The sequence below is a fragment of the Hyperolius riggenbachi genome, chromosome 9 (assembly GCF_040937935.1).
Source record: "Hyperolius riggenbachi isolate aHypRig1 chromosome 9, aHypRig1.pri, whole genome shotgun sequence".
NCBI classification, from domain to species: Eukaryota; Metazoa; Chordata; class Amphibia; order Anura; family Hyperoliidae; genus Hyperolius; species Hyperolius riggenbachi.
The window spans coordinates 48,531,201-48,557,059 of record NC_090654.1 but is presented as its reverse complement, the minus strand read 5'-3'; the positions used below and the strand labels follow the sequence as shown (position 1 = coordinate 48,557,059).

The following is a 25,859-nucleotide window of genomic DNA, read 5'->3' as shown; positions in this document are numbered from 1 at the left end:
CAGAGAATTCTATTGATCGCAGTGGACAAACAGGATGCAGGAGAGGAAAAAGAGATTGAGGAGTAGACTAAACAGGAGGTAAGTATGACCTGTGTATGGTTATTTTGACTTTTTATTTTCAGTTCAGGTTCTCTTTAACTCTTCCTGTACTGGAAACAATATTAGACTTACGGTGGTGTGAAAAACTATTTGCCCCCTTCCTGATTTCTTATTCTTTTGCATGTTTGTCACACTTAAATGTTTCTGCTCATCAAAAAACGTTAACTATTAGTCAAAGATAACATAATTGAACACAAAATGCAGTTTTAAATGATGGTTTTTATTATTTAGTGAGAAAAAAAAACTCCAAATCTACATGGCCCTGTGTGAAAAAGTGATTGCCCCCCTTGTTAAAAAATAACTTAACTGTGGTTTATCACACCTGAGTTCAATTTCTGTAGTCACCCCCGGGCCTGATTACTGCCACACCTGTTTCAATCAAGAAATCACTTAAATAGGAGCTATCTGACATAGAGAAGTAGACCAAAAGCACCTCAAAAGCTAGACATCACGCCAAGATCCAAAGAAATTCAGGAACAAATGAGAACAAAAGTACTGTAATTGAGATCTATCAGTCTGGTAAAGGTTATAAAGCCATTTCTAAAGCTTTGGGACTCCAGCAAACCACAGTGAGAGCCATTATCCACAAATGGCAAAAACATGGAACAGTGATGAACCTTCCCAGGAGTGGCCGGCCGACCAAAATTACCCCAAGAGCGCAGAGAAAACTCATCCGAGAGGCCACAAAAGACCCCAGGACAACATCTAAAGAACTGCAGGCCTCACTTGCCTCAATTAAGGTCAGTGTTCACGACTCCAGCATAAGAAAGACTGGGCAAAAACGGCCTGCATGGCAGACATCCAAGACGCAAACCACTTTTAAGCAAAAAGAACATTAAGGCTCGTCTCAATTTTGCTAAAAAAACATCTCAATGAATGCCAAGACTTTTGGGAAAATACCTTGTGGACCGACGAGACAAAAGTTGAACTTTTTGGAAGGTGCGTGTCCCGTTACATCTGGCGTAGAAGTAACACAGCATTTCAGCAAAAGAACATCATACCAGCAGTAAAATATGGTGGTGGTAGTGTGATGGTCTGGGGTTGTTTTGCTGCTTCAGGACCTGGAAGGCTTGCTGTGATAGATGGAACCATGAATTCTACTGTCTACCAAAAAATCCTGAGGGAGAATGTCCAGCCATCTGTTTGTCAACTCAAGCTGAAGCGATTTTGGGTGCTGCAGCAGGACAATGACCAAAAACACGCCAGCAAATCCACCTCTGAATGGCTAAAGAAAAACAAAATGAAGACTTTGGAGTGGCCTAGTCAAAGTCCTGACCTGAATCCTATTGAGATGTTGTGGCATGACCTTAAAAAGGCGGTTCATGCTAGAAAACCCTCAAATAAAGCTGAATTACAACAATTCTGCAAAGATGAGTGGGCCAAAATTCCTCCAGAGCTCTGTAAAAGACTCGCTGCAAGTTATCGCAAACGCTTGATTGCAGTTATTGCTGCTAAGGGTGGCCCAACCAGTTCTTAGGTTCAGGGGGCAATTTCTTTTTCACACAGGGCCAGGGGCGGCGCCAGGGGGGTGCAAGGGGGTGCTCGAGCACCCCCTAGAATTGTCCAAGCACCCCCAAAGCACCCCCTGGAGTGAACTGACTTCAGGCGTCTAAAAGACGCCAAGTCAGTTCACACAGCGGCAGCACGGAGCAGCAGGCAGGGCTACGGTAAGATGGCCGCCCGGAGCCCTGTTCTGCAGACTTCGAGTCTGCAGTGCATGGCTTCGGGCGGCCATTTTCCCGTAGCCCTGCTCTCTGCATGCAGGCAGGAAGTCTCGTCGTGACGTCGGGAAGGAAGAGGATCGTGGGCGCGCGGGCGCTGCGCGCCACAATGAGGTCGGGACTCGGGACAGGAGGTCGGGAAAGAAGGTCTTCTGGCTGTAGGTGAGTAAATGGGTTTTTCTTTTCTTTTTCAGGTGAATATCTGCTACGGATTGTGCATATTGGGGTCATATCTGCTACGGATTGTGCATATTGGGGTCATATCTGCTACGGATTGTGCATATTGGGGTCATTTCTGCTACCGATTGTGCATATTGGGGTCATTTCTGCTACCGATTGTGCATATTGGGGTCATTTCTGCTACCGATTGTGCATATTGGGGTCATTTCTGCTACCGATTGTGCATATTGGGGTCATATCTGCTACGGATTGTGCATATTGGAGTCATATCTGCTACCGATTGTGCATATTGGGGTCATATCTGCTACCGATTGTGCATATTGGGGTCATATCTGCTACCGATTGTGCATATTGGGGTCATATCTGCTACCGATTGTGCATATTGGGGTCATATCTGCTACCGATTGTGCATATTGGGGTCATATCTGCTACCGATTGTGCATATTGGGGTCATATCTGCTACCGATTGTGCATATTGGGGTCATATCTGCTACCGATTGTGCATATTGGGGTCATATCTGCTACCGATTGTGCATATTGGGGTCATATCTGCTACCGATTGTGCATATTGGGGCCATATCTGATAACGATTGTGCATATTGGGGCCATATCTGATAACGATTGTGCATATTGGGGCCATATCTGATAACGATTGTGCATATTGGGACCATATCTGATAACGATTGTGCATATTGGGACCATATCTGATAACGATTGTGCATATTGGGACCATATCTGATAACGATTGTGCATATTGGGACCATATCTGCCACCGATTGTGCATATTGGGACCATATCTGCCACCGATTGTGCATATTGGGACCATATCTGCCACCGATTGTGCATATTGGGACCATATCTGCCACCGATTGTGCATATTGGGACCATATCTGCCACCGATTGTGCATATTGGGACCATATATGCCACCGATTGTGCATATTGGGACCATATCTGCCACCGATTGTGCATATTGGGACCATATCTGCCACCGATTGTGCATATTGGGACCATGTCTGCCACCGATTGTGCATATTGGGACCATATCTGCCACCGATTGTGCATATTGGGACCATGTCTGCCACCGATTGTGCATATTGGGACCATGTCTGCCACCGATTGTGCATATTGGGACCATGTCTGCCACCGATTGTGCATATTGGGACCATATCTGCCACCGATTGTGCATATTGGGACCATATCTGCCACCGATTGTGCATATTGGGACCATATCTGCCACCGATTGTGCATATTGGGGCCATATCTGCTACCGATTGTGCATATTGGGGTCATATCTGCTACCGATTGTGCATATTGGGGTCATTGGACGTGTTTTTTGTTAAAATCTGCTCACATTACGTGTATTTTCTTGAGAAAACCTGCACAATTATGTGAATTTTCTGGGAAAAGGGTCACCAAAACTTGGGCCCTCTGTCTTTGCGTTGCACTTTTAAAGGGAACCCGAGGTGAGAATAATATTGAGGCTGCCATATTTATCTCCCTTTAAGCAATACCAGTTGCCTGGCTGCCGTGCTGGTCCTCTGCCTCTTATTCTTTCAACCATAGACCCTGAACAAGCATGCAGCAGGTCAGGGGTTTCTGACAATATTGTCAGAACTGACAAGATTAGCTGCATGGCTTGTTTCTGGTGTAATTCAGTTCACTACTACAGCCAAATAGATCAGCAGGGCTGCCAGGCAACTAGTATTGTTTAAAAGGAAATAAATATGGCAGCCACCATATATCACTCTCACCCTGGGTTCACTTTAAATTACAGTTAGCCCCGCCCTCATCCGGTCATGACCACGCCCATTTTTTTCCCCGCGGCGCGCTTGGCGCGCCGCAGGTTGTAGCCACACCCATTTTTTGCCGTCAGCTCCCCCGGAAATTGGTCCAGCACCTGCATAGCACCCCCTAAAAAAATTTCCTGGAGCCGCCACTGCACAGGGCCATGTAGGTTTTGAGTTTTTTTTCTCACTAAATTATAAAAACCATGGATTAAAACTGCATTTTGTGTTCAATTATGTTATCTTTGACTAATAGTTAACGGTTTTTGATGAGCAGAAACCTTTAAGTGTGACAAACATGCAAAAGAATAAGAAATCAGGAAGGGGGCAAATAGTTTTTTACAGCACTGTAAGTCTCTGCTCCTAATGTTTTATTTCTTAGCTGTACTAGACATACAAATCATTATATAATGTTTTTTCCCGCTTCAGTGTCTCTTTAAATGAATAAGTAATGATGATAGTTTTGGTACAGACTTACTTCTTGGGTGGCATTCGTCGTCCGTCTAGCTTCATAACAGATCAAGCGCGTGTGTGTACCTGACTCATCTTATATACAGGCGTATGAGGGGAGTATTCGGTAATTAGGAATGTGTAATGTGTTACTACAGGGCCTCAGCTGTTGACCCGAGAACAAGTCATCCACAGAAAGTACATACCATGATCAGCTATTCTCCCTATGGATGTTTAACTAAAGTAGCGCAAAGGGTGTTTGTGTCCAGTATGTCCAGAAAATTGAAGAGGAACTTTAACCAAGCATTGAACTTCATCCCAATCAGTAGCAGATACCCCCTTTCCCATGAGAAATCTTTTCCTTTTCTCAAATAGATCATCAGGGAGGGGAAAGGGGGGTCTGTATGGCTGATATAGTTGTAAAACCCCTCCCACAGTGTGATGTCAGTTCCTAGGTCCTGACAGTTTCACGTCTCTGAAGAGTGCTGTATTGGGGGAAATAACGTCTGTTTCCAACTGCCGAGCAAACAGTATTACCCTCTGTGCATATATACATCTATTAAAAACAACCTTTTAGCCTATCCCATTGTTGGGGGGGATGTTTATAGATAATGTCACTTGGTGGTGCTGTCTTTTTTTCTTGCTGCTAGTAGTAGAGATGATTGTGGATCAAATGAATTACATGGCGAACATCAATCATTTCTTGATCTTTCTTATATTTTTTAACTTCTCACGTTGTGATGTAAATATGAAGAGAAGAAAGCACTTGCACAAAATGCAGCAGGGGTGGATACTGCCACACTGGGCTTACCTGCAGCGTGCTCCAATGGTAGTCCACAATTTCAATCAAAGAGAAGAAGGAGATGGGCACAGCTGCTAAAACACCCTTTATTGTGGCTGGGTTGAAACAAAAAGCTAACAGCAGTGGGGCAAAGGACAAGTCTGACAGCTGTTTCGCAGGGACTAGCCCTGCTTCATCAGAGACTTTTTAATGTGTTGATTTATTTTTTCGCCTTTTCGCTAAAGTTCCTCTTTGAAGCATGATTGTCACTTCTATGGAGGAATTTTTTTCTCATCATCTCTGTTCACTTACGGTAGGTACAGAAGACCGAAGGCTGAGAAAAGAATTATGGAGGGTTTGGTCCAAATTGGGTGAGGCCTTCTGCTGTAACACATTACAAGTGAATGTAATCCTAGGGTGCTCATATATTGGTCCATTTTTGGCATTGATATCTGGCCGATGCTGGCAGAGAGCGATACCGCAACACGGCCACCGAACAGGATAAAAAGTAGTTCCAGACTGGTAACATTTAAAACTGGAGACCATCACTCATATCCTTTAGCCTTCTAAGCTTCCTCTTCCTTTTGCTCTCGCCATGCACCCTGCTGGAAGCCGAGATTAACCTGTTTCCATACTTCTTTTTTCTTTAATTTTTATTATCTTTTATTTGTTTCTTTGCATATTAACCACTTTAGGACCGCGGTGCTAAACCCCTCTAAAGACCAGGCCTTTTTACACTAAATAGGCCACTGCAGCTTTAAGGCCTCGCTGCAGGGCCGCACAACTCAGCAGACAAGTGATTCCCCCTCCCTTTTCTGTTGGTCGGGTCTGATCGCTCCTCCAAAGTTTATTATTTTTTTATGTAAATATTTTTGTTATTATTTTATTAATAAATGTTACTATTTTTTAAAATAATTTACTCCAGTCCCTCCCTCCCCCCGCCAGCCAATCATAGCGATCGGCTGTCATGGGCTTCAGACTATGACAGCGGATCGCTCGTGTCTTCCCCAGGGGGACAGCTGTGGGAGACTGAAGGCGGAGCGGAGCTACAAGCGCATTAGTGCCTGCGATCTCCTGCTAGTCCCATCGGAAAAGATTTACGCCAATCGGCGTGGAGTGGTCCTGGGACTGCCGCCGCGTTCACACCAATAGGCGTGGAGCGGTCGGCAACAGGTTAAGACTACTATCTGCATTTTCACGCTGTCTGTCTTGGTTGTTTTATGTTATGTTGAAGTGTTAATTGTGCCCCTGCGTGGGCCTTTTGGCGTTTTAGCCTTCTTTTATTATAACCCAACAAAGTTTTTTTTAAAACTAAGCTTCCTCTTCCTAATCATCTCAGTAGAAATAAGTACAGGCTGCCTTTCTTTACCACCAAAAAAACACAGGAAGAAGAGGACACAAGGGAAACTCAGTTTTATAATATTTTATTGTCAAATCTGGCGCTTTAATTTTACAATTTTACAAGAAACATAAGATTTTTTTTGCCTTGTTTAACTGCACAAATGAAAAATAACTGAGAACGGTTTTCCTACAAAAAACAAGCGCTATCCCACAGAATTACAATCATGTCTCCGCTGAACTACAAGCGAGGCAGTCTTATAGAAGGGGGAGTGACTCCGCCTTCCGACACTGTACATTCCACGATCCGCTGATGCTGCGAAATCTGACACGTAATGGCCACCGGTCCTGGGAACCACTTAGCAACTGTTCTTGATTAAGTTAATGAAGAATGCTACTTTCATTCATTAATTAAGGCATGATATGATTTTAAGATAGTAAAACTAGATTCTCCCCAGCTCCTGCCACCTTCACAAACTATGTGTCTGCTCCCTGCCCCTTTTTGCAATGTGCCAATCAATATGCGACATAAGCTGCATTTTTTTCAATTTCTGGGTCAAAACTGCGCACTGTAATTAAAATATTTGATTGCATTAAAGAACAACTCCACCAAATCTCATCCTGCGGATTGCAGTGAAGCAAATGTTAAATTGACCATGTGGACACTTTAAAGTACAACTATTGCGAAAAAATGTAAAATGTAAAACATATGCAAATACATACAAATAAGAAGTATGTTTCTTCCAGAGTAAAATGAGCTATAAATTACTTTTCTCCTAGGTTGCTGTAGTAATTAGAAATCTGACAGAACTGACAGGTTTTTTAGTTCATTTCTTCATGGGAGATTCTCAGTATTTAATTTATTCTTCACAAAAGCACTCCCTGGAAAGGAGTGTTTCAGGCAGTTGGACTGACCAACTGCTGTTTACGAAGTACTTTTGAAATAAAGAAAACCCTGAGAATCCCCCATGAGGAGATTGGCTAGTCCAGAACTTGTCAGTTATGTCAGATTTCTACTACCTACTGTAAGTGACAGCAACATAAGAGAAAAGTAATTTATAGCACATTTTTTTTCTCTGGGAGAATTGTATGTTTTATGCATGTGTTTTTGTCTATTTTAAATTTTACAATTTTTTGCAATAGCGTTCCTTTAATTTCTGAAACCTTCATAGAAAGGGTTATGCTTGCTCCTCCCCAAATCCTGTGGCTTCCTGTTGGCCCTCATTGTGATAGGCTCGCTAATTAAGAGGAAGGTGAGAAGGGTGGGACTAATTTCTAATGCAGGGAAACTGATAACTGTTAACTGGGATGCCTCAAGGCATTCTTCAGGGTAGGTGCACATGCTGTCTAAGTGGGCAGACAGGTGTAATAACACAAAGTGACCACAGCACCACTTTGATGATCACTTTAAGGCGTAAGGATTGTCCACAGACCATGATTGTCCACAGGCCATTCAGCACCTTAGAGGGGATGCTCCCGGTGAGACGGAGCTGTACGCCAAACCCCAACACAACAATCACAACAACCAGGGCGGGATTTGTAATTTTCAGCTCCCACGTCCCTTTTAGGCCCCATTCACACCTAAAATCGCGAACGCAAGCGTTTTGTGTTTTTGTGCGCTGTTTTTCCCCCCTCCCAGCGCTACACTGCACGTTGCGTTTTAGTAGAAAATGCTTTTCTTACCGCTTTTTCAGAGCGATTTTGTAATTCACTCCCTGACGCCAGTCAGGAAGTGAACTCTTTGACCTGGAAAATAATAAATACAATGCCATTTATTCTTAAAAACGTGAACGCAATCGCTGCACAAAGTGTTTTTGTAAGCGTTTTGCATTTTTCCTATACCTTCCATTAAAGCAAAAATGCCTCCAAAATGGCCCATGCACTGCTTAGCTGAGCAAATCGGAAAAGAACCGCTCAGCTGTGAACTCATCAGCATTTTGTGGGCGATTTGAAAAATCGCCTGCGCTTGAAAATAGGCGGAAAACGCCCCTAGTGTGAACGGGCCCTTACTTATTTATATTTTACTGATGGCTAACATGGTACAAATACTGCTACCTTTAAAATGAGCCAGCAAAGGGTTAAGATTTAGCTTAGAAGAGGCTGCCATACATTTCTCTAGTGAAAAAAACCTTATCTCTGACTGTAAGATGTACAGTGGATGGGGGAGAGTGGAGAAGCTGTACTGTTCAGCTCAGCTTGAGTTGTACAGTAGAGCTGATATTTCCATAAACCTTACTTGATCAGAAATTCTTTTCTACAACCCTGGCACTAAACTGTAGTTTGTATGTTCCTGGATTAAGAACATGTGTGCAGCAAAGAAGGGTGGCTTCGGAGCAGGAGAGATGATTTATTTTGACATGTGGTCTCATCTCTCCCCAAGTCCTGCCACCCTTCTCCTTTTTCAGCGCCCAAGGCCATGGCCTTTGTGGCCTTTCCCAAAATTCAGCCTTGACAATCACACCTGGGTTCAACCACGCTAAGGGTTTGTTTGTTGCAAATTTTACAGCAGAAAATACTGACTGGCACACCGTTTCAGAGCACATGATACATGGTAGGAGCCCAAAACATTGTGTTAGTCACCACTGTGCTGATAATTTTGCTACAAAGGGGATTACCCCCAATGAGGTACACCCAGGTGTCAGTGTGATTGTCGTGGTAAGGTACTCTAGCCTATTTATGATGATTCAGGCAATTAGTGCTTGGCTTCCACCAGCTTGTATGTGACTGTGGTGCACTTCCACACTTTTGATTACTGTGCAGATAGTCATGAAATCCCCATAGGAGAGTATGGCCCTGATAGCTTCAAATGTCAAACTCTCCTAATCAGAAACAGTTCCCCAACTGTGGCTAAGCTGTTGAGAGTCAAACACTGCCTGCAGTTTCAACAACTACCTGTGATGAATAGTAAGGTTCAGGATGTCCCTATTTAAAGAAAAATGGCCAGTAAACTAAAAAGTAGGGATATTTTTAAAGTATTCGTATGTGGCCAGTGGAGAACTTTCCTAAGATAACTACACTGGGCTAGCCCCCTTCTGAGAACTATTGGCCGGACCCTCTCGTGATAAAAGTTGTGGGGGCAATCCTGTACCAATGTTTTGTATATTACCTGCTCCTGGTGGGGACCATTTCCATCTTCACTTCCTCTCCAATTTACAAATGCCGTGCAGCCAACCAATCACCATGCAGCCTCAGTCCTATGTCACGTGGTAGGGGTGGAAGCTGCTTGGGGATTGGCTACCTGCACAGCACTTGTAAACTGAAGAAGACCTGTATCGCCCCCGGGAGAAGGTAATGTATAACGCTACCCTGCCGTTTTGCATCCAGGGGTCATGGGGGCTATTATAACCCTGGATGCAGGTAAATATAAGCCAACTTTCAGTGTGTGAATACCAATAGTATTTGGTAATGCTTAAGGGGCATTCTCATAAATTCACTGTGAATTATTCTGCAATCACATATAATATGGCTCAGCAATCAGCACCATGCTTGGAGTCAGGGGTGTAGCAATAGGGGTTGCAGAGGCTGCGACCACATCGGGCCCTTGGAGCAGAGGGGCCCTCCCTCAACTACAATAATAGCTCTCTATTGGTCCTGTGCTCATATTAATCACTTCTATAGATACGCTGAATAGTAGTAACCATTAACAAGCTGTTCCCCGTCCCCTTCTTGCACCTCTGGCACTGTAGTTGCCATTGGCAGGTTTTGGTGCGCCGTATCAATTGTTATGTATAGAGCGCTTGGGGGGCCCCATTGTAAAACTTGCATTGGGGCCCACAGCTCCTTAGCTATGCCACCGCTTGGAGTAAGCTCAGTTTTGTCCCAGAAGAAAAAGTTTGGAGGTTCGGTTCATCAGGTGGGATGCCATTTGCCTCGTTGTACACACGGTACCTGGGCAGAGTCTCGATTCTTTGACTTTTAATTGGCTCTTAACTGTAAACAAGATGCTGGAGGAGAAACTGTACAGTTGCAACAGGACCACAGCAACCGGCGTCCATTCTATCAGCAGACTTCACCATAAACTGCTCACAACCGGTTTTTGGCACATATTTCTTTTGAAAATTTTGGTCACTTTTTTTTTTGTACTGCCGCAGTCAGTTTTAGTTTACAAAGTGGCAATTCATAGAAGCAATCACTTACATAGGTTTTGATATGGAAAATACATTAAAGTAAACTGTATACAAAAGGCGTGTAAAACTAAAAATATTGCCAGAGTGCCAGCACTTGTGGCCGCTTGTACCTGTGATAGTCACCAACCCCTGGTCCACACTATTCAAGAACATCCCACATTGTCCACGTAGGTCGAAAAGCAACATACACAAGGAGATAAAAGTCACCTGAAATGATTGCTTTGGGTGACAGTTTACAGCTGATGCTGTTTCCCGCTGAACATACCATTCCATACAAAAAGTGGGACTAGCAACAGATTTTCTGCTGCAACCCACACCAGGAATTAATAGTGGTGGCCTGTGTAGGAGGAGAGAGCACTGACATCGGGGGACTTCAGTATTTGCACCAGATCACCAAGGATCATTTCAGGCGATAAAAATCTAACAACTGTACACAGCTTAAATGCAGCCTCACTCAATGCTAAGCCCTGCCACTAACTGTGATGAATCTACCCAAATGTAAGAACATGTGCCGGTCGCTGACCCTCTGCAACTAATGCCACTACCAGTTGTGGTGGGGCTCAGTAGAAAGAAAGGCAACACCTTGTTCAAAGTCATACATTGTAAAAAGTACACCAGGGGCTCCACTGATGTGCAAAAATCGATTTAAGAATCATCAAAACGAAATGCAAACCCCATAAAAATCAGCACTGTGCTGCGTCTGTGTTGATAATTTGGTTATGCTTCATGGTCTCCCAGTTTCATCTCAATATATTTATGGCTAATATTAAATAACAGATAATAGCTATCTATAATCGTGGGTGTTTATAAAAAATAATAAATAAAAAATCATGGGGTGATTTATTAAACGACATATGATTAATACTGGTACTTCATTTCCATATCCCAAAAATGCCTCGTAACACTAGTGCAATGTTTTTTTCTTTTATAAAAAGAAAAAAACACACACACAGATCCCTTAAAATAATTAAATATCAATGAACATAAGAATAAAATAAATACTTAATAAAATGAACTATAAAATGCCTCTATTTTAAATAATAACATTATTATTATTATTATTATTATTTTTTAATTCAGATACTTTATCTCTGACTGGTAGAAAGGAAAAAAAAAGAAAAAACATTGCAACCCAACACACCTTGCATCAACCCTGATTATTTCATTCCCAATTAAAAGAGGATGAATTTTGATTTACTGGGAAAAAATAAAGTGAGAGAAATACATAAAGGTTAATTACAAAAGACAACAACAATTCAAAAAAAAATAAAAAATATGAACGTTGTTGCGGTATTTTCTCTAATATACATTCATTTCATTTTGTCCCCTATAAATTGGGATAATTGATCCACGTTTTTGTCTTCGTTAAACCTTTCAGTGTATGCTTTTTGGGAATGTACAGTGATCTTTTTTCATTTACTTTTGTTTATTACTAAATATACATTTTTCAAAAATATTTTTTTCAGGTTTGATATTACACCAAAATAAAGGTTTCTCTTATTTTGAAATCCACTAGCAGCTGATTTGACTAGGATTTTTGGATGTAAATAGATGGCAGTTTGGGTGCTTTGTAGGAAATTATTATGCCAACATCTTCTACAATAATGTACAAAGTATATCGTCTTATCACTTAACTCAGAGGGGCTCACAATTTAATCCCTAACATAGTAATATGTCCATCATAGTTTAAAGAGAACCAGAAACGAAGCACCCTCATGTATTTTACCATGTATATCAATGGGAACATGACAGTAAACATCTACTCTGCTCTTTGTTTCATTCTTAATTGCTCAGTCTGCCTGTTATCAGCCCTGATAAGAATCCCCGACTGAGCATTCAGTCTAACTTTCACCGGAATGATTATAGCTGAGTCAGTCTTCTGTGATGTCTTTTCAAGCCCAAGCCCGCCCCCTCCTGGCTCTGTTTTCCTGCTACGAGGATACATAGCAGGAAAGCAGAGCCACAAGGGGGCAGACTTGGGCTTGAAGAGACATCACAGAAGACTGACTCAGCTATAAGGCAGACTGAGCAGTGCAGAATGAAACAAAGAGCAGAGTAGGTGTTTACTGTCATGTTCCCATTAATATATATGGTAAAATACATGAGGGTGCTTCGTCTCTGGTTCTCTTTAAGGCCATTTTTTTTTTAGTTTTTTTGTTGTTATTGTAGGTTTTTAGGCTGTGGGAGGAAATCCACGCATACACGGGAAGAACATACAAACTCTGTGCAGATAGTGCCCTGGTTGGGATTTGAACCATACACTTAGTGCTGCAAGGTGAGAGTGCTATACACTACGCCACAAAATATAATTTGCAATATAGTTTTCTGTTTACAAAACTTGCTAATCAAACCAGGAGGGAGATTTCAAAAATGTAAATACTTATTTGTACTACTTCTTGAGTTTCTTTTTACATTTTTAAAAATGTATTTTAAGTACTAAACATTAAAAAAAATCACTATATATTCCCTTTAAATATTATATTGACCGTCAGTACTGCAGCTTGTGTCTACTGTTCCATGTTCAGCATTATAGGAAAGTACAAAATAAAAATTCAAAAACTGCTGTAAAGGAAGTTTTAAAAAAAAAACTGTTACATTTCATCTTTACAAAAATAAAAAAAATCTTTTTGGTGAATCAGTGTAAATATTTACCAAAACACAAAATCAGAACTGGCTTACAAATGAGTCACATAAATAAAATAAACAGGCAGACGTATAAATATGCATAACAAATAGAATTCTGAGATTCAATTTTTTATATACATCCTGAAAAAATAAGTTTTTTCATTTTTTTCCCTCCTTAAACAACAGATAACAAGGATGGAACGATAAAACACACCAAAACCACACTCGCACACACATAGATGTATGCGTATATACATATATATAATGTACATTAGCATATATATGTATATATGAGCATACTGCACCATTTTTCAAATTGCATTTGCAGTTTTATTTATAAGTTGGGCTACCATTTTTATTTTTTTACACAATCTGTGTACCATTTTGCAGGATTCTAATGTATGTAAAGGCAGAATTGTTCCCCCCAAAAAACAAGTTTCATTTAAAAATGCAGAAAACCAAGATTGGCTCCACCTTTGAGACACATGTCAGAAAAGTCAGTGAATAAAGATTTTAAACAGTATTCATAAATTGTTTTAAAGTATTGATTGTGACATTATTTTTTTTCATACTGTAAAAGATCAGTGAAAGTTGGAATGGTATGTATCAGTGGTGTAACTAGAATAAATGCCCCCTCCCAGCAAAACTTTGATTAGGCCACCTGATGTTCATACCCCTCCCCTTGGTGCCCTCCACGGCCTTGGGGCCCATCTCACAAGGGTCATAAAAGAAGTGTGGCCATCCTGATCTTCACACCCATAACAAGTGTAGCCACAAAACCACCTGATCTAACAATAACATTTCTATAGCACTTTTCTTGCATAGGACTCAAAGTGCCGATCTGAAGTATAGTCCCCTGTATTGGTGGAAGGGAAGGTAATTAGTTGGGCCTCCACTGTGATCACAGGGACTGCTTCATTCTAGTTACACCCCTGGTATCTATGGAAGGGGAGTGCCCTCTAGAATGTAGGGTGGAGCCTTGGGATGTAGGCCTCAAGGGTCTAGCAATGCCACCCCTGGATGAGCTGGTGTAGATGGTGATGTACATAAAAAGCAAAAAACAAAAACAAAAATCATAAAAAGTTGGTAGTTGCAGATTTACAGAATGTAGTTGTTTGACAGTAACTTGAGCACAATTCACTCTCGTCAGTAATACATAAAACATCGTAAAGCTCCATGGACTGTCTGTTTCAAGGAACCTGCATCTGATTCACAAAGACTTTAGTGTACTTACCACAAAAACACAGCCATTTTTAGCCAAATCATAGTGATAAGCTGCAGTAAACCATTGACTAAGCTGACAACATGGTAGCCATCTGTGTGGATGGGTGTGAAGTTAAAGGAGAACTCCAAAAAATGTGATTTTAAAAGGAAAAACCTGAGTACAGCCTGGACGTGAAAGTTTACAAAATTAGAACCTTATTCATTTGAAACATTTTTGTATTTGCATATTTAGTCCAGAGTGCTTCCATGACACTTTATTTGCAAAGCTTGCTGAACAAAGCCAGTAGTTTCTACTTCCTGGAAACACCCTGTTACAAAAAGAAGTAAACTCGTCTGGAAGGATGTTTCCCTTGTAGGATTCAGATTGCTATATTAGGAAATCTCATAGCTGCTGTTCTTTAGGATGTAGTGCGCTCACAGATTAACTGAAGCTCCACCTGATGGCTTTTAGTGTACAATATTGAAATATTCATATATAATATTTCATATTTATGAGATTAAAAACAAAGAAAATAGTTTAAGTTTTTTTTTTTTTTAGTACTAAGCATAATGAGATTGTATATTTTTTCCTCTGTCTCCCTTCATTTCTGGGATCAATGGGTTGTAACATAGGGTTAAAGTGTACCCGATGCGACGTGTGACATGATGAGATAAACATCTGTATGTACATTGCAAACATATTAATAACCAGGCTGTTTTACTGGTTGTATTTTGCTGCCTGAAAGAGTTAATTTTTAGGCATGGAGGTGACGGCTTCTGTCATGTCAGTACTTTGTCGAGAATATAGTAAATCTCACTGATAAGCAGATTACAGCTATAAAAGTTTTCCTGACAGAATATAACTTCTGAGAGCAGAAGGAGATTAAAAAAAGCTCAATAGTTCATGTATTTTAACTCTGGGACACTTAATAGGCTGCCACTGAGCAGAGACAACAAAACATTCAATCTACTTTGTAAATGTTTAAATATAAATAAAACCATGGGATAGCTAAAAAAATGTCATTTTTAGGAGTAGGAGAATAAATACAATTGTGTATCACATCTGTTTATTCTCATATCGGGTTCACTTTAAGGCTGTAACAGTGAATCTCTCCTCTACTACTTAGAAATAGATGTATTAGTGTTTTGGCACATAATTCCAAGAATATCTGCAGAATTCTGAAGAACTACATCCCAAGGATACATTAGACCCAGGTTCCACTCAGTAACGTCCATTTAAAATCAGGTTTTCATAAGGATTTGGCGGAGCCCCCCTTTAAGTACCCACTTCAAAGGGACCATCAGATACTTGAAAAAAAATAAATTCCCCCTCTGCTTCCACAGTTACATTGTATTGTGTTTTCACCCTGTCTACGTTTCACCTAACCCAGCAGTAAACTTTTAGGTCTTCTCCTATGGACTTCTCGTACAAACATCCTTGTCTCTCGTGAAGTCCATCATGTTACAGTAGCCCCAGTTATAGCAGTGTCTGTACTGGAATGACATCGACTTTTTAACTCCTAAAAATAAGGATAGAAATACTTTTTTTTAGCTCTCGTTACAAAGATACAAAATGTATAAAAAAAAGTCTGTTCAGTTTATTTAAACTCTCCTCCTCCCTGATGACAATCTTTTCGAAAGGAATCTTCCATAGTGAGCGTTACGGTGGAAGCGTAGATACGGCGGTAGCTTCCTGGCCGGGTGACCCACCTTCTCAGCTCTGTTGTTTAATCCTGACTTTCGATGGCAGAGTCTCCATGCTGTAGCTAAATGGTAACCTGAGATTTCTGACCCACTTCTGCTCGGTCGCGTCTCAGGCCCGTTGGCCAGTGGACTACAGACCTTTGCTAGCAAATGTGTGAACAGGTGCTCGCAAATGCAGCCGTCCGCTGTATCTTCCTTTCTATTCTGTCCTGGATTAAGTTTCAGGAATGATCATCATTTCTCACTAATCTAAAAGGCAAATAGAAACAAACTGTAAAAAAAAAAAAAAAGAAGAAGAAAAGAAAAACAACAAATCCAAACCTGTGACTCGTTAAAATAAATGAATAGGGATTTGTTTAGAATATGAACAATTTTTTTTCATTTAATTTTTTCTTACACCACATAAATCATGAAGTGCGATATTTTGCCACTATTCCACGTTTGTTTGTTTTCTGAAAAAACAAAAAACGGATGGGTTTTCATTTTTTGAGTTTCATCATGTGAGATTTTCATCATAAAAAGATTTTTAAAAATCACTTTTTTGCTCTACCCTTAAGTTTCTGCAAAAAAAACAACAATGCAACTTTTTAGGACATGGACTGTAATGTAGTCAACCCCAATAAGGCCCGGTTTACATTAGCGTTCCCTGTCCGGATTTTCCTGATCTGATCCGGACCGTATACTGTACAAACGGAACGTACGTTCCGCATAGCAATGCAAAGTCTATGCGGACGTTCACACGTGTCCGTTCCGTACAGTACGGAGCCGGACCGGATCAGGACTCCGGACACTTTTCCAACATGCGCTATTTTTTGGGTCCGGATCTCCGGCCCACGCACCCGGACCGGAGCCGGACCTGAGCCTGACAGCACCATCCGGAACACAGAAACCAATGGGGAATGGAAGGCACAGAACACACTGCCTACAAAAACCTGACGTTCTACCCCACTTCCTATGCGTATCCAAGCGGCCATTTCGGATGGGGACACAAGGGCCAAGCATGTCTGGAGTGGAGCAGCAGTGACAGACGTGCTGGAGCTGTTTGGTAGAATGTCGGAGGTGGAGGTGAGGCCTACAGCGGAGGAACCTGATTCTACAGGTGTACCAGGTGCACCTTCTGCTGACCCCAACATTTTTTTATTTAAATTTCACTATTTTTTGCCCACGGATCCGGATGGCAGCCTGATGCATGCCTGATACAAACGGACCGGATCCGGATCGGAACCGTACGGTTCTGATCAGGATCAGGTCCTGATCCGATCAGGATCCGATCAGGATCCGGTCCGTTTACTTGCCAAAACGCAAGTGTGAACGGGGCCTAAATGTCTGCTAAATTGGGACTTAAAGGTTCTTCTTCAACCTACAGAAAAAAAAGGGGATTTTTAGAAATAGTTTTGTATCTTCCCATTTACAATTAGGGATAGTTAAAGGGAACCCGAGGTGGGCAGATGGGACACAGAGGAATGTTCTCTACCTCATAACATGCCTCTGTGTCCCCATACCACCACTCTCTGCCCCCCCCACCACCGTGCTATACCCCCCCCCCCCCCCCAAGATTGGTGACATTATTTGTCATCATCCCGGAGGTAAACACAGGGAGAGGGATTCCCTGCTCAAGGGACGTTCTTACAGGATTTCCAGAGCTCTCTCTCCCTGGCCGCGCCTCATCTCATTGACCATCCCTAACAACAAGTAAGTGGGAATAGGACATTTTGCCTCTTTTTAAGAACTGTTAAGTGGAATTTTGGAAGATATCTCTAAATGTTGATTTCTGGTTACCTCAAATGTTTGCACTATAAATATTTGTTTGTACATTCACTCTTCTTGTATGTTTTTTACCCTAATTGGCCCCAAGTTCCCTACAGACTTAGAGATACACAGGAACAAAGGGGGCCTAGTCCAAGATAGTGATGGGTCATTTTGAACCTGTCATATGCCAACTTTGAATTGTGAGTTCAAATAAGCAGAGCATTGTATCTTGGTATTTCTTTTTTACTATTAATTAATAAATATGAATCAATAAAAATAATAATACATTTGCAGAGTTTGGAAATTATACAAACCCCAAAAATTAAAGTTTTAGCCCATTTATGGAAATAGGTCTCAAAGTAGTCTGCATATAATTTTGGGGGTGGTTACTTTCTGCATTTTTTGCCATCAAATGTAAAAAAACTCAGTTAGATAGACCCTACATAGCCAGCGTTCCTTAAATATAAATTCAGCCAAAAATTCCTGTCAGACTTTGCTTACCTGTCCTCTTTTTGTTAAAAATAAAATTAAAAACAGTTTTAAGATTTTGACAAAAAATGGGAGATAAAAATTACTTTTTGATTAAACAAATCTCTTAAGAATGTATAAAAATATCGCTTGATCATTCATGCAAATACTTTTCTTTATTCTTTTTACCCTTCTTACCAAATTTCACAGGGAAGCAGCAGGAAAACTGCTAGAAACAGGCTTAGGAAAAATTATATTAAAAAAAAGAAAGATAGAAACAGGCTTAGGCCTGGAGCCCACTGCAGCGATTTTGGCAGCGCTTTTGGATCTCTGACAATTGGTGGCAATTACAAAAAGTCAGTTGCCAATGAAAGTGTAACAAAGGGACTGCACTAGAGTGTTTGCAACTACGCCAAACCCCAATCACTCTGCTTGCAGCACTTTTGGAGCGATTGCGCTAGTACTAAACATAGAGCTCTGAAAAATCCCTTTTGAATAGCTTTTCAAAAGTGATTTTTGATGTTCAGCTTGTAGCCCTGCCCCTAGCACAAGCGCTTCTCTAACTTGACCTATGACCTCTTGTGCTGGAGGGCAGGGCTATGGGTCGGACATTAGACAGTGGGAGATTTGGTAAATATATTAAACTTTATTTCCACAGGTGTACAAAAAAACACAGTTTACTGTACAGCACTTCCAAACAGCCACATATTGTGGTGCAAAACATTCTGGGGATCACTAGAGCTTGCACAGATGCAAAGCGCAGCAGCAATCCTCACACAGCCTATTTTGATTGGCCAATCACTGACCACTTTTACAGCCTCTATGTAGTCAGCGAGTTCAAAATTGGTCAGTCATTGGCCAATCAAAATTGCTGTTGCCCTGAGGAAAAAAAATTAGGCCACGAACAGAAAGGCTGAAGATGAAATCTGTTGTAGTCAGTTGATATGTGTCAATTTCTTGACTGACCTAGTGGTTACTGAAAAATTATCACAGTATTTACAGACAAAAGCAGAAACTGTAAATAATTTAATAGGAGCTTGAGGCACTTGACTTACTCAGAATCTGCAGACATTTCGGAGATGCTGTGCGAAGTGGCAGAATGCGGTGCGGATGAGCACAGCACAGACGGAGTTGAGGAGTTTTGTACGGGAGGATTGGCGGTTTGCTGCGTAGAATTTGTGGAGGAAAGGACTGAGGTGTTAAATGAAGCAAGGATGGATGAGAGGATATCTAATTGTTCGGTAGATGGATGACGACTGGGAACACTCTCTAGGTTTTCTCTGGAAGGTTGTCTTCTAGAAAGGGGCTGAAGATTATCCCTAGATGGAAGCCTTTTAGAAAGAGTCTCCAAGTTATCTCTAGAAGGTTGCCTTCTAGAGAGAGGGTCTACATTATCTGTTAAAGTGTGAGTACTAGGCACTGTGTCCAGATGGTCTCTGGAATTAGATCTTCTGGATATAAAGTCTAATTGTTCCCGTGAAGGTTGCCTAGCAAGCGCTAGCTGGTCTCTTGAAGGCTGTCTCCTAGACAAGGCATCTAAATGTTCCCTAGAAGTTTGTCGGTTTAGTAAAGAGTCCATCCTCTCTCTAGATACCTGCCGACTTGGCAAAGTGTTTACCCATTCTCGAGAGAGCTCTCTTACTGGCCCTGGATCAAGCTTTTCTCTTGACCCATATTTGTTATGTAATGCATCTAGATGTCCTCTAGAGGCGTGCCTTCTAGGCACCAAATTCAAGTCTTGTCTATCATTTCTAATATCAGTAAGGTCTAAATGTTCTCGAGACCCATGACGACTTGGTATACTCTCTAAGTGTTCTCTTGAACCATGCCGACTTGGGATCATTTCCAGATGTTCTCTTGAACCTTGCCTGCTTGGTATGGTGTCCAGTTGGTCGCTGGAACCATGTCTACTAGGTACAGCTTGCAGGAGCTCCCTGGAGTTATTTCTGCTCAGCTGCTCTTTAGAAAGCTGTTTTCGCATGAGCATGTCCAGTTGCTCTCGAGAAGAATATCTACTGGTCGGCTGGGACAGGCTGCCGGCTCCAGAATGCATTCGACCATACGAAGCTGCAGGCACCGCCCTGTGACCCAAAGTGGATGTTTTATACCACGACAATTCATTAGTCATCCTTCCCATAGACGATAAACCTGGTGGGTACTGAAGCCGATTCTTCAAGATACCTAGAAGAGAATTAGATTAGGCTTTTCCTCACATAAGATTTCCTTTAAATCAATCACAATGGTCAAACATCCATTCACTGCAAAACCATAATTATCCTCCTTGCTCCTCCTGAGGAAGCCGTTCCGACTTACCCAGTACCATAATCCCATCCCATATTGCCTGGCTATTGCATAGTGACGGGTCTGCACACCGTTGGATCCAGAGACAAAATGCATTGCCTGGGTGTTGCCTAGTAATGGGTCTGTACACTACTGGACCTAAAGATAGAACACTTTGCCTAGTGACAGGTTTGTACATCACTGGACCTAGAGAAAGAGTGCGTTGCCTAGTGACAGGCCTGTACACCACTGGACCTAGAGACAGAATGCATTGCCTGGCTGTTGCCTAGTGATGGGTCTGTACACCACTGGATTTAGAGACAGAATACTTTGCCTGGCTGTTGCCTAGTGATGGGTGTGAACACCACTGGAGTTCCATAGTATAATCCACAGCAGGGGCGTCGCTAGGGCCTTTGATCCGGGGCACCGGCCAGGAACCTGTTGCCATGGTGCCCCGGATCTATTGACTGGCAGGAGGGGGCACTGGGCAGAGCGGGGAAGGGGGGAGCAGGCAGTTAAAAACTCACCTGTCTTCAAATCGCCACAGGCACAGCTTCCATGTACTTCCGACTTCCTCCCCGCATCATCCGTCATCTTGGTTACAGCACCCCCTGTGATGACATCACAGGGGGCGCTGTTACCAATGCGAGGGACGCCAGGGGGAGGAAGTCGGAAGCACATGGAAGCTGGAAGCACATGGAAGCTGTGCCTGCGACGATCTGAAGACAGGTGAGTTTTTAACTGCCCGCTCCCCCCCCGCCTCTCCGCCCAGTGCCCTCTCCTACACTAGGGGAAGCTGCCTATCTAATCTATGCTGGGGGAACCTACCTATCTAATCTAAACTGGGGGAACCTACCTATCTAATCTATACTGGGTGAACCTACCTATCTAATCTACGCTGGAAGAACCTACCTATCTAATCTATGCTGGGGGAACCTACCTATCTAATCTATACTGAGGGAACCTACCTATCTAATCTATACTTGGGGAACCTACCTATCTAATCTACGCTGGGGGAACCTACCTATCTAATCTACGTTGGGGGAACCTACCTATCTAATCTATACTGAGGGAACCTACCTATCTCATCTATACTGGGGGAACCTACCTATCTAATCTACGCTGGGGGAACCTACCTAACTAATCTATACTGAGGGAACCTACCTATCTAATCTATACTGGGGGACGCTGCCTATCTAACCTATACTGAGGGAACCTACCTATCTAATCTATACTGAGGGGACCTACCTATATAACCTATACTGGGGGAACCTACCTATCTAACCTATGCTGGGGGAACCTACCTATCTAATCTACGCTGGGGAAACCTACCTATCTAATCTATACTAGGGGAACCTACCTATCTAATCTACGCTGGGGGAACCTACCTATCTAATGTATACTGGGGGAACCTACCTATCTAATCTATGCTGGGGGAATTTACCTATCTAATCTACACTGGGGAAACTACCTATCTAATTTATACTGAGGAAACATACCTATCTAACCTATACTGAGGGGGCCTACCTATCTAATCTATACTGGGGGAAGCTACCTATATAACCTATACTGGAGGAACCTACCTATCTAATCTACACTGGTGGAAGTTACCTATATAACCTATACTGGGGGAACCTACCTATCTAACCTATGCTGGGGGAACCTACCTATCTAACCTATACTGGGGGAACCTACCTATATAACCTGTACTGGGGGAACCTACCTATATAACCTATACTGGGGAAAGCTGCCTATATAATCTATACTGGGGGAAGTTGCCTATATAATCTATACTGGGGGAAGCTGCCTATATAATCTATACTGGGGGAAGATGTCTATATAATCTATACTGGGGGAAGCTGCCTATATAATATATACTGGGGAAGCTGCCTATATAATCTATACTGGGGGAAGCTGCCTATCTAACCTATACTGGGGGAAGCTGCCTATCTAACCTATACTGGGGGAAGCTGCCTATATAATCTATACTAGGGGAAGCTGCCTATATAATCTATACTGGGGGAAGCTGCCTATATAATCTATACTGGGGGAAGCTGCCTATATAATCTATACTGGGGGAAGCTGCCTATATAATATATACTGGGGAAGCTGCCTATATAATCTATACTGGGGGAAGCTGCCTATCTAACCTATACTGGGGGAAGCTGCCTATACAATATATACTGGGGAAGCTGCCTATATAATCTATACGGGGGAAGCTGCCTATATAATCTATACGGGGGAAGCTGCCTATATAATCTATACTGGGGGAAGCTGCCTATATAATCTATACTGGGTGAAGCTGCCTATATAATCTATACTGGGGGAAGCTGCCTATATAATCTATACTGGGGGAAGCTGCCTATCTAACCTATACTGGGGAAGCTGCCTATCTAACCTATACTGGGGGAAGCTGCCTATCTAACCTATACTGGGGGAAGCTGCCTATCTAACCTATACTGGGGGAAGCTGCCTATATAATCTATACTAGGGGAAGCTGCCTATATAATCTATACTGGGGGAAGCTGCCTATATAATCTATACTGGGGGAAGCTGCCTATATAATATATACTGGGGAAACTGCCTATATAATCTATACTGGGGGAAGCTGCCTATATAATCTATACTAGGGGAAGTTGCCCATCTAACCTATACTGGGGGAAGCTGCCTATATAATCTATACTGGGGGAAGCTGCCTATATAATCTATACTGGGAGAAGCTGCCTATATAATCTATACTGGGGAAGCTGCCTATATAATCTATACTGGGGGAAGCTGCCTATATAATCTATACGGGGGAAGCTGCCTATATAATCTATACTGGGGAAGCTACCTATATAATCTATATTGGGGGAAGCTGCCTATATAATCTATACTGGGAGAAGCTGCCTATATAATCTATACTGGGGAAGCTGCCTATATAATCTATACTGGGGGAAGCTGCCTATATAATCTATACGGGGGAAGCTGCCTATATAATCTATACTGGGGGAATGTGAGAAAACGCGGAAAAGCCGCCGCATGTGCCAAGAGCAAGGCGGCTGACTCCGCGTCCAACGCATAGACATGCGTCAGGTAGTATGGTGGAATGCGGAAAAGCCACCGCATGTCCTGACAGCAAAGGGGCTGTTTCCGCGTCCAACGCGGCGGTTTGCATGCAGCAGCATGCGCTTGGTGTGGCTGGGTCTGTTAGTGCACATAGGCAGATGGAGAGCTACGCGCACGCGGGCCTGAAGTCAGGACCTTTATACCAGCAGGGGAAGTGTCAGCTGATCAGGAAGATCAGCTGATTCCTGCAGGACTCATGATTGGCTGAATGGCTCGGGCGGGGCGGCAGAGTCCAGCAACTATATATTCTGCTGCTTGTCAGTTGCTGGTTGTCTGCCATTGCTAACACTTACGTGAAGGCACTCAGACCATAGTCAGATCCTTACAGTGTGTTTGAACAAGGTGGACCTGAGAATTCACACTTAGCCAGATTCTGTTGATAGCTTAAAGTACTAATTGAATTGTATTATTTGTTAGACCAGTTCCAGGGTGTTGAGATCAAGGCCCTCACACCCCAGACTAGGAATACTGTGTATCTTCTGTGTATTCTCTAGCATAGTTCCAGGGTGTTGAGATCAAGGCCCTCACACCCAAGATTAGGGAACTGTATTGTCATTTATGTTATACTCCAGACTAGTTCCAGGGTGTTGATGATCACAGAACTCACACCCAAGACTAGGGAATTGTATTATCATTTATGTTATACTCCAGACTAGCTCCAGGGTGTTGATGATCACGGAACTCACACCCAAGACTAGGGAATTGTATTATCATTTATGTTATGCTCCAGACTAGTTCCAGGGTGTTGTGACTACGGACCTCACACCCCAGACTAGCATTGCTATTACTGTGTTACGTTAGCCCAGTTCAGGGCAAAACCTTGCATATTAGCAGCAGGGCTTCCTGCAACCCAGTCTCGGTCCCTCGCCCAGGGGTCCACAGGCTACTGGAATATCACCCACCGTCGGTGAATTCCTCAGGAGTCTTAGGCTGTCAGCTCCTCTGGTGGTCTCCACTCAGAGTTGTTACTGTTACACCAAACACTTACACTCTCTCAGGTGTCTAGAGGTTAGACATATTTGGCCACACCTATGACCACGTAGAGTGACCAGACGTTCCGGATTGTCCGGGACGTGTCCCGGTTTCGGGGTCCGCTGTCCCAGGCAGCATGAGGTCCCGGGAAATGTCCCGCTTTTAGCAGCGGGACGTCCCGGCCTCGGGACTCTGGCCACTGTTTCTGCATGAACTGGCAGTGGCGTCTATAGGCGCCGTGCCAGTTCATTGCCTGCAGCCCCGCTCCAGCCTCCTTAGTGTCTTTCCTTCTTCCGGTGTTCCGACACCGGCAGGGCGAGCAAGGCTACGGCAAGATGGCTGCCGGAGCCCTGTACTGGAGACTATTTGTGTCTCCAGTACAGGGCTTCGGGCGCCATCTTGCCGTAGCCCTGTCAGCGCGGGAGACAAGAGAAGGAGAAATGTGGTCCCGGGAGCAGCGCATCAGAGGCCAGAGACTTCTGCCAGGTGAGTAAATGCTTTCTTTTCCAGGTGAAATGTTTGCCCGCATTGCGTTTATTTTCTGGTGAAATGTTTGCCCGCATTGCGTTAGTTTTCTGGTGAAATGTTTGCCCGCATTGCGTTAATTTTCTGGTGAAATGTTTGCCCGCATTGCGTTAATTTTCTGGTGAAATGTTTGCCCGCATTGCGTTAATTTTCTGGTGCAATGTTTGCCCGCATTGCGTTTATTTTCTGGTGAAATGTTTGCCCGCATTGCGTTTATTTTGTACTGACATGTTGCCCACATTGCATTTATTTTCTACTGACATGTTGCCCGCATTGCGTTTATTTTGTACTGACATGTTTGCCCGCATTGCATTTATTTTATACTGACATGTTGCCCGCATTGCATTTATTTTGTGCTGACATGTTGCCCATTGCGTTTATTTTGTACTGACATGTTGCCCGCGTTGCGTTTATTTTGTACTGACATGTTTGCCCGCATTGCGTTTATTTTGTACTGACATGTTGCCCGCATTGCGTTTATTTTATACTGACATGTTGCCCGCATTGCGTTTATTTTGTGCTGACATGTTGCCCATTGCGTTTATTTTCTGGTGTCCGGGGTAACTGTTACTGCATTTATTATTTAATGGTCATAGATGGCTATGTTTGCTGCTTTGTGGTTACGGTATACTATTAGCATCACACAGTTTCTGCACACCCATAGAGCAAAGTCTCGTTTGACCACATCATGGCGTAAACACTGCTTTCTTATGCCTCGCTGTTGCATCATTACATTAGCTCCGC

General features: G+C 42.7%; 1 protein-coding gene across 1 annotated transcript in view; it reads right to left on the bottom strand.

Moving 5' to 3' along the window:
• Positions 1 to 13,235: 13,235 nt before the first annotated feature.
• The window catches only part of CELSR3 (cadherin EGF LAG seven-pass G-type receptor 3), a 297,920-nt gene continuing 285,296 nt past the window's right edge, over positions 13,236 to 25,859 (bottom strand). Inside the window, exons 36-37 of the mRNA XM_068254819.1 lie at positions 19,286 to 20,411; positions 13,236 to 16,262 (exon numbers count right to left, since the gene is read on the bottom strand). Of these exons, the coding sequence (XP_068110920.1) occupies positions 16,235 to 16,262; positions 19,286 to 20,411 (1,154 nt within the window). The 3' untranslated portion in view covers positions 13,236 to 16,234. The remainder of the gene's footprint in view (positions 16,263 to 19,285; positions 20,412 to 25,859) is intronic.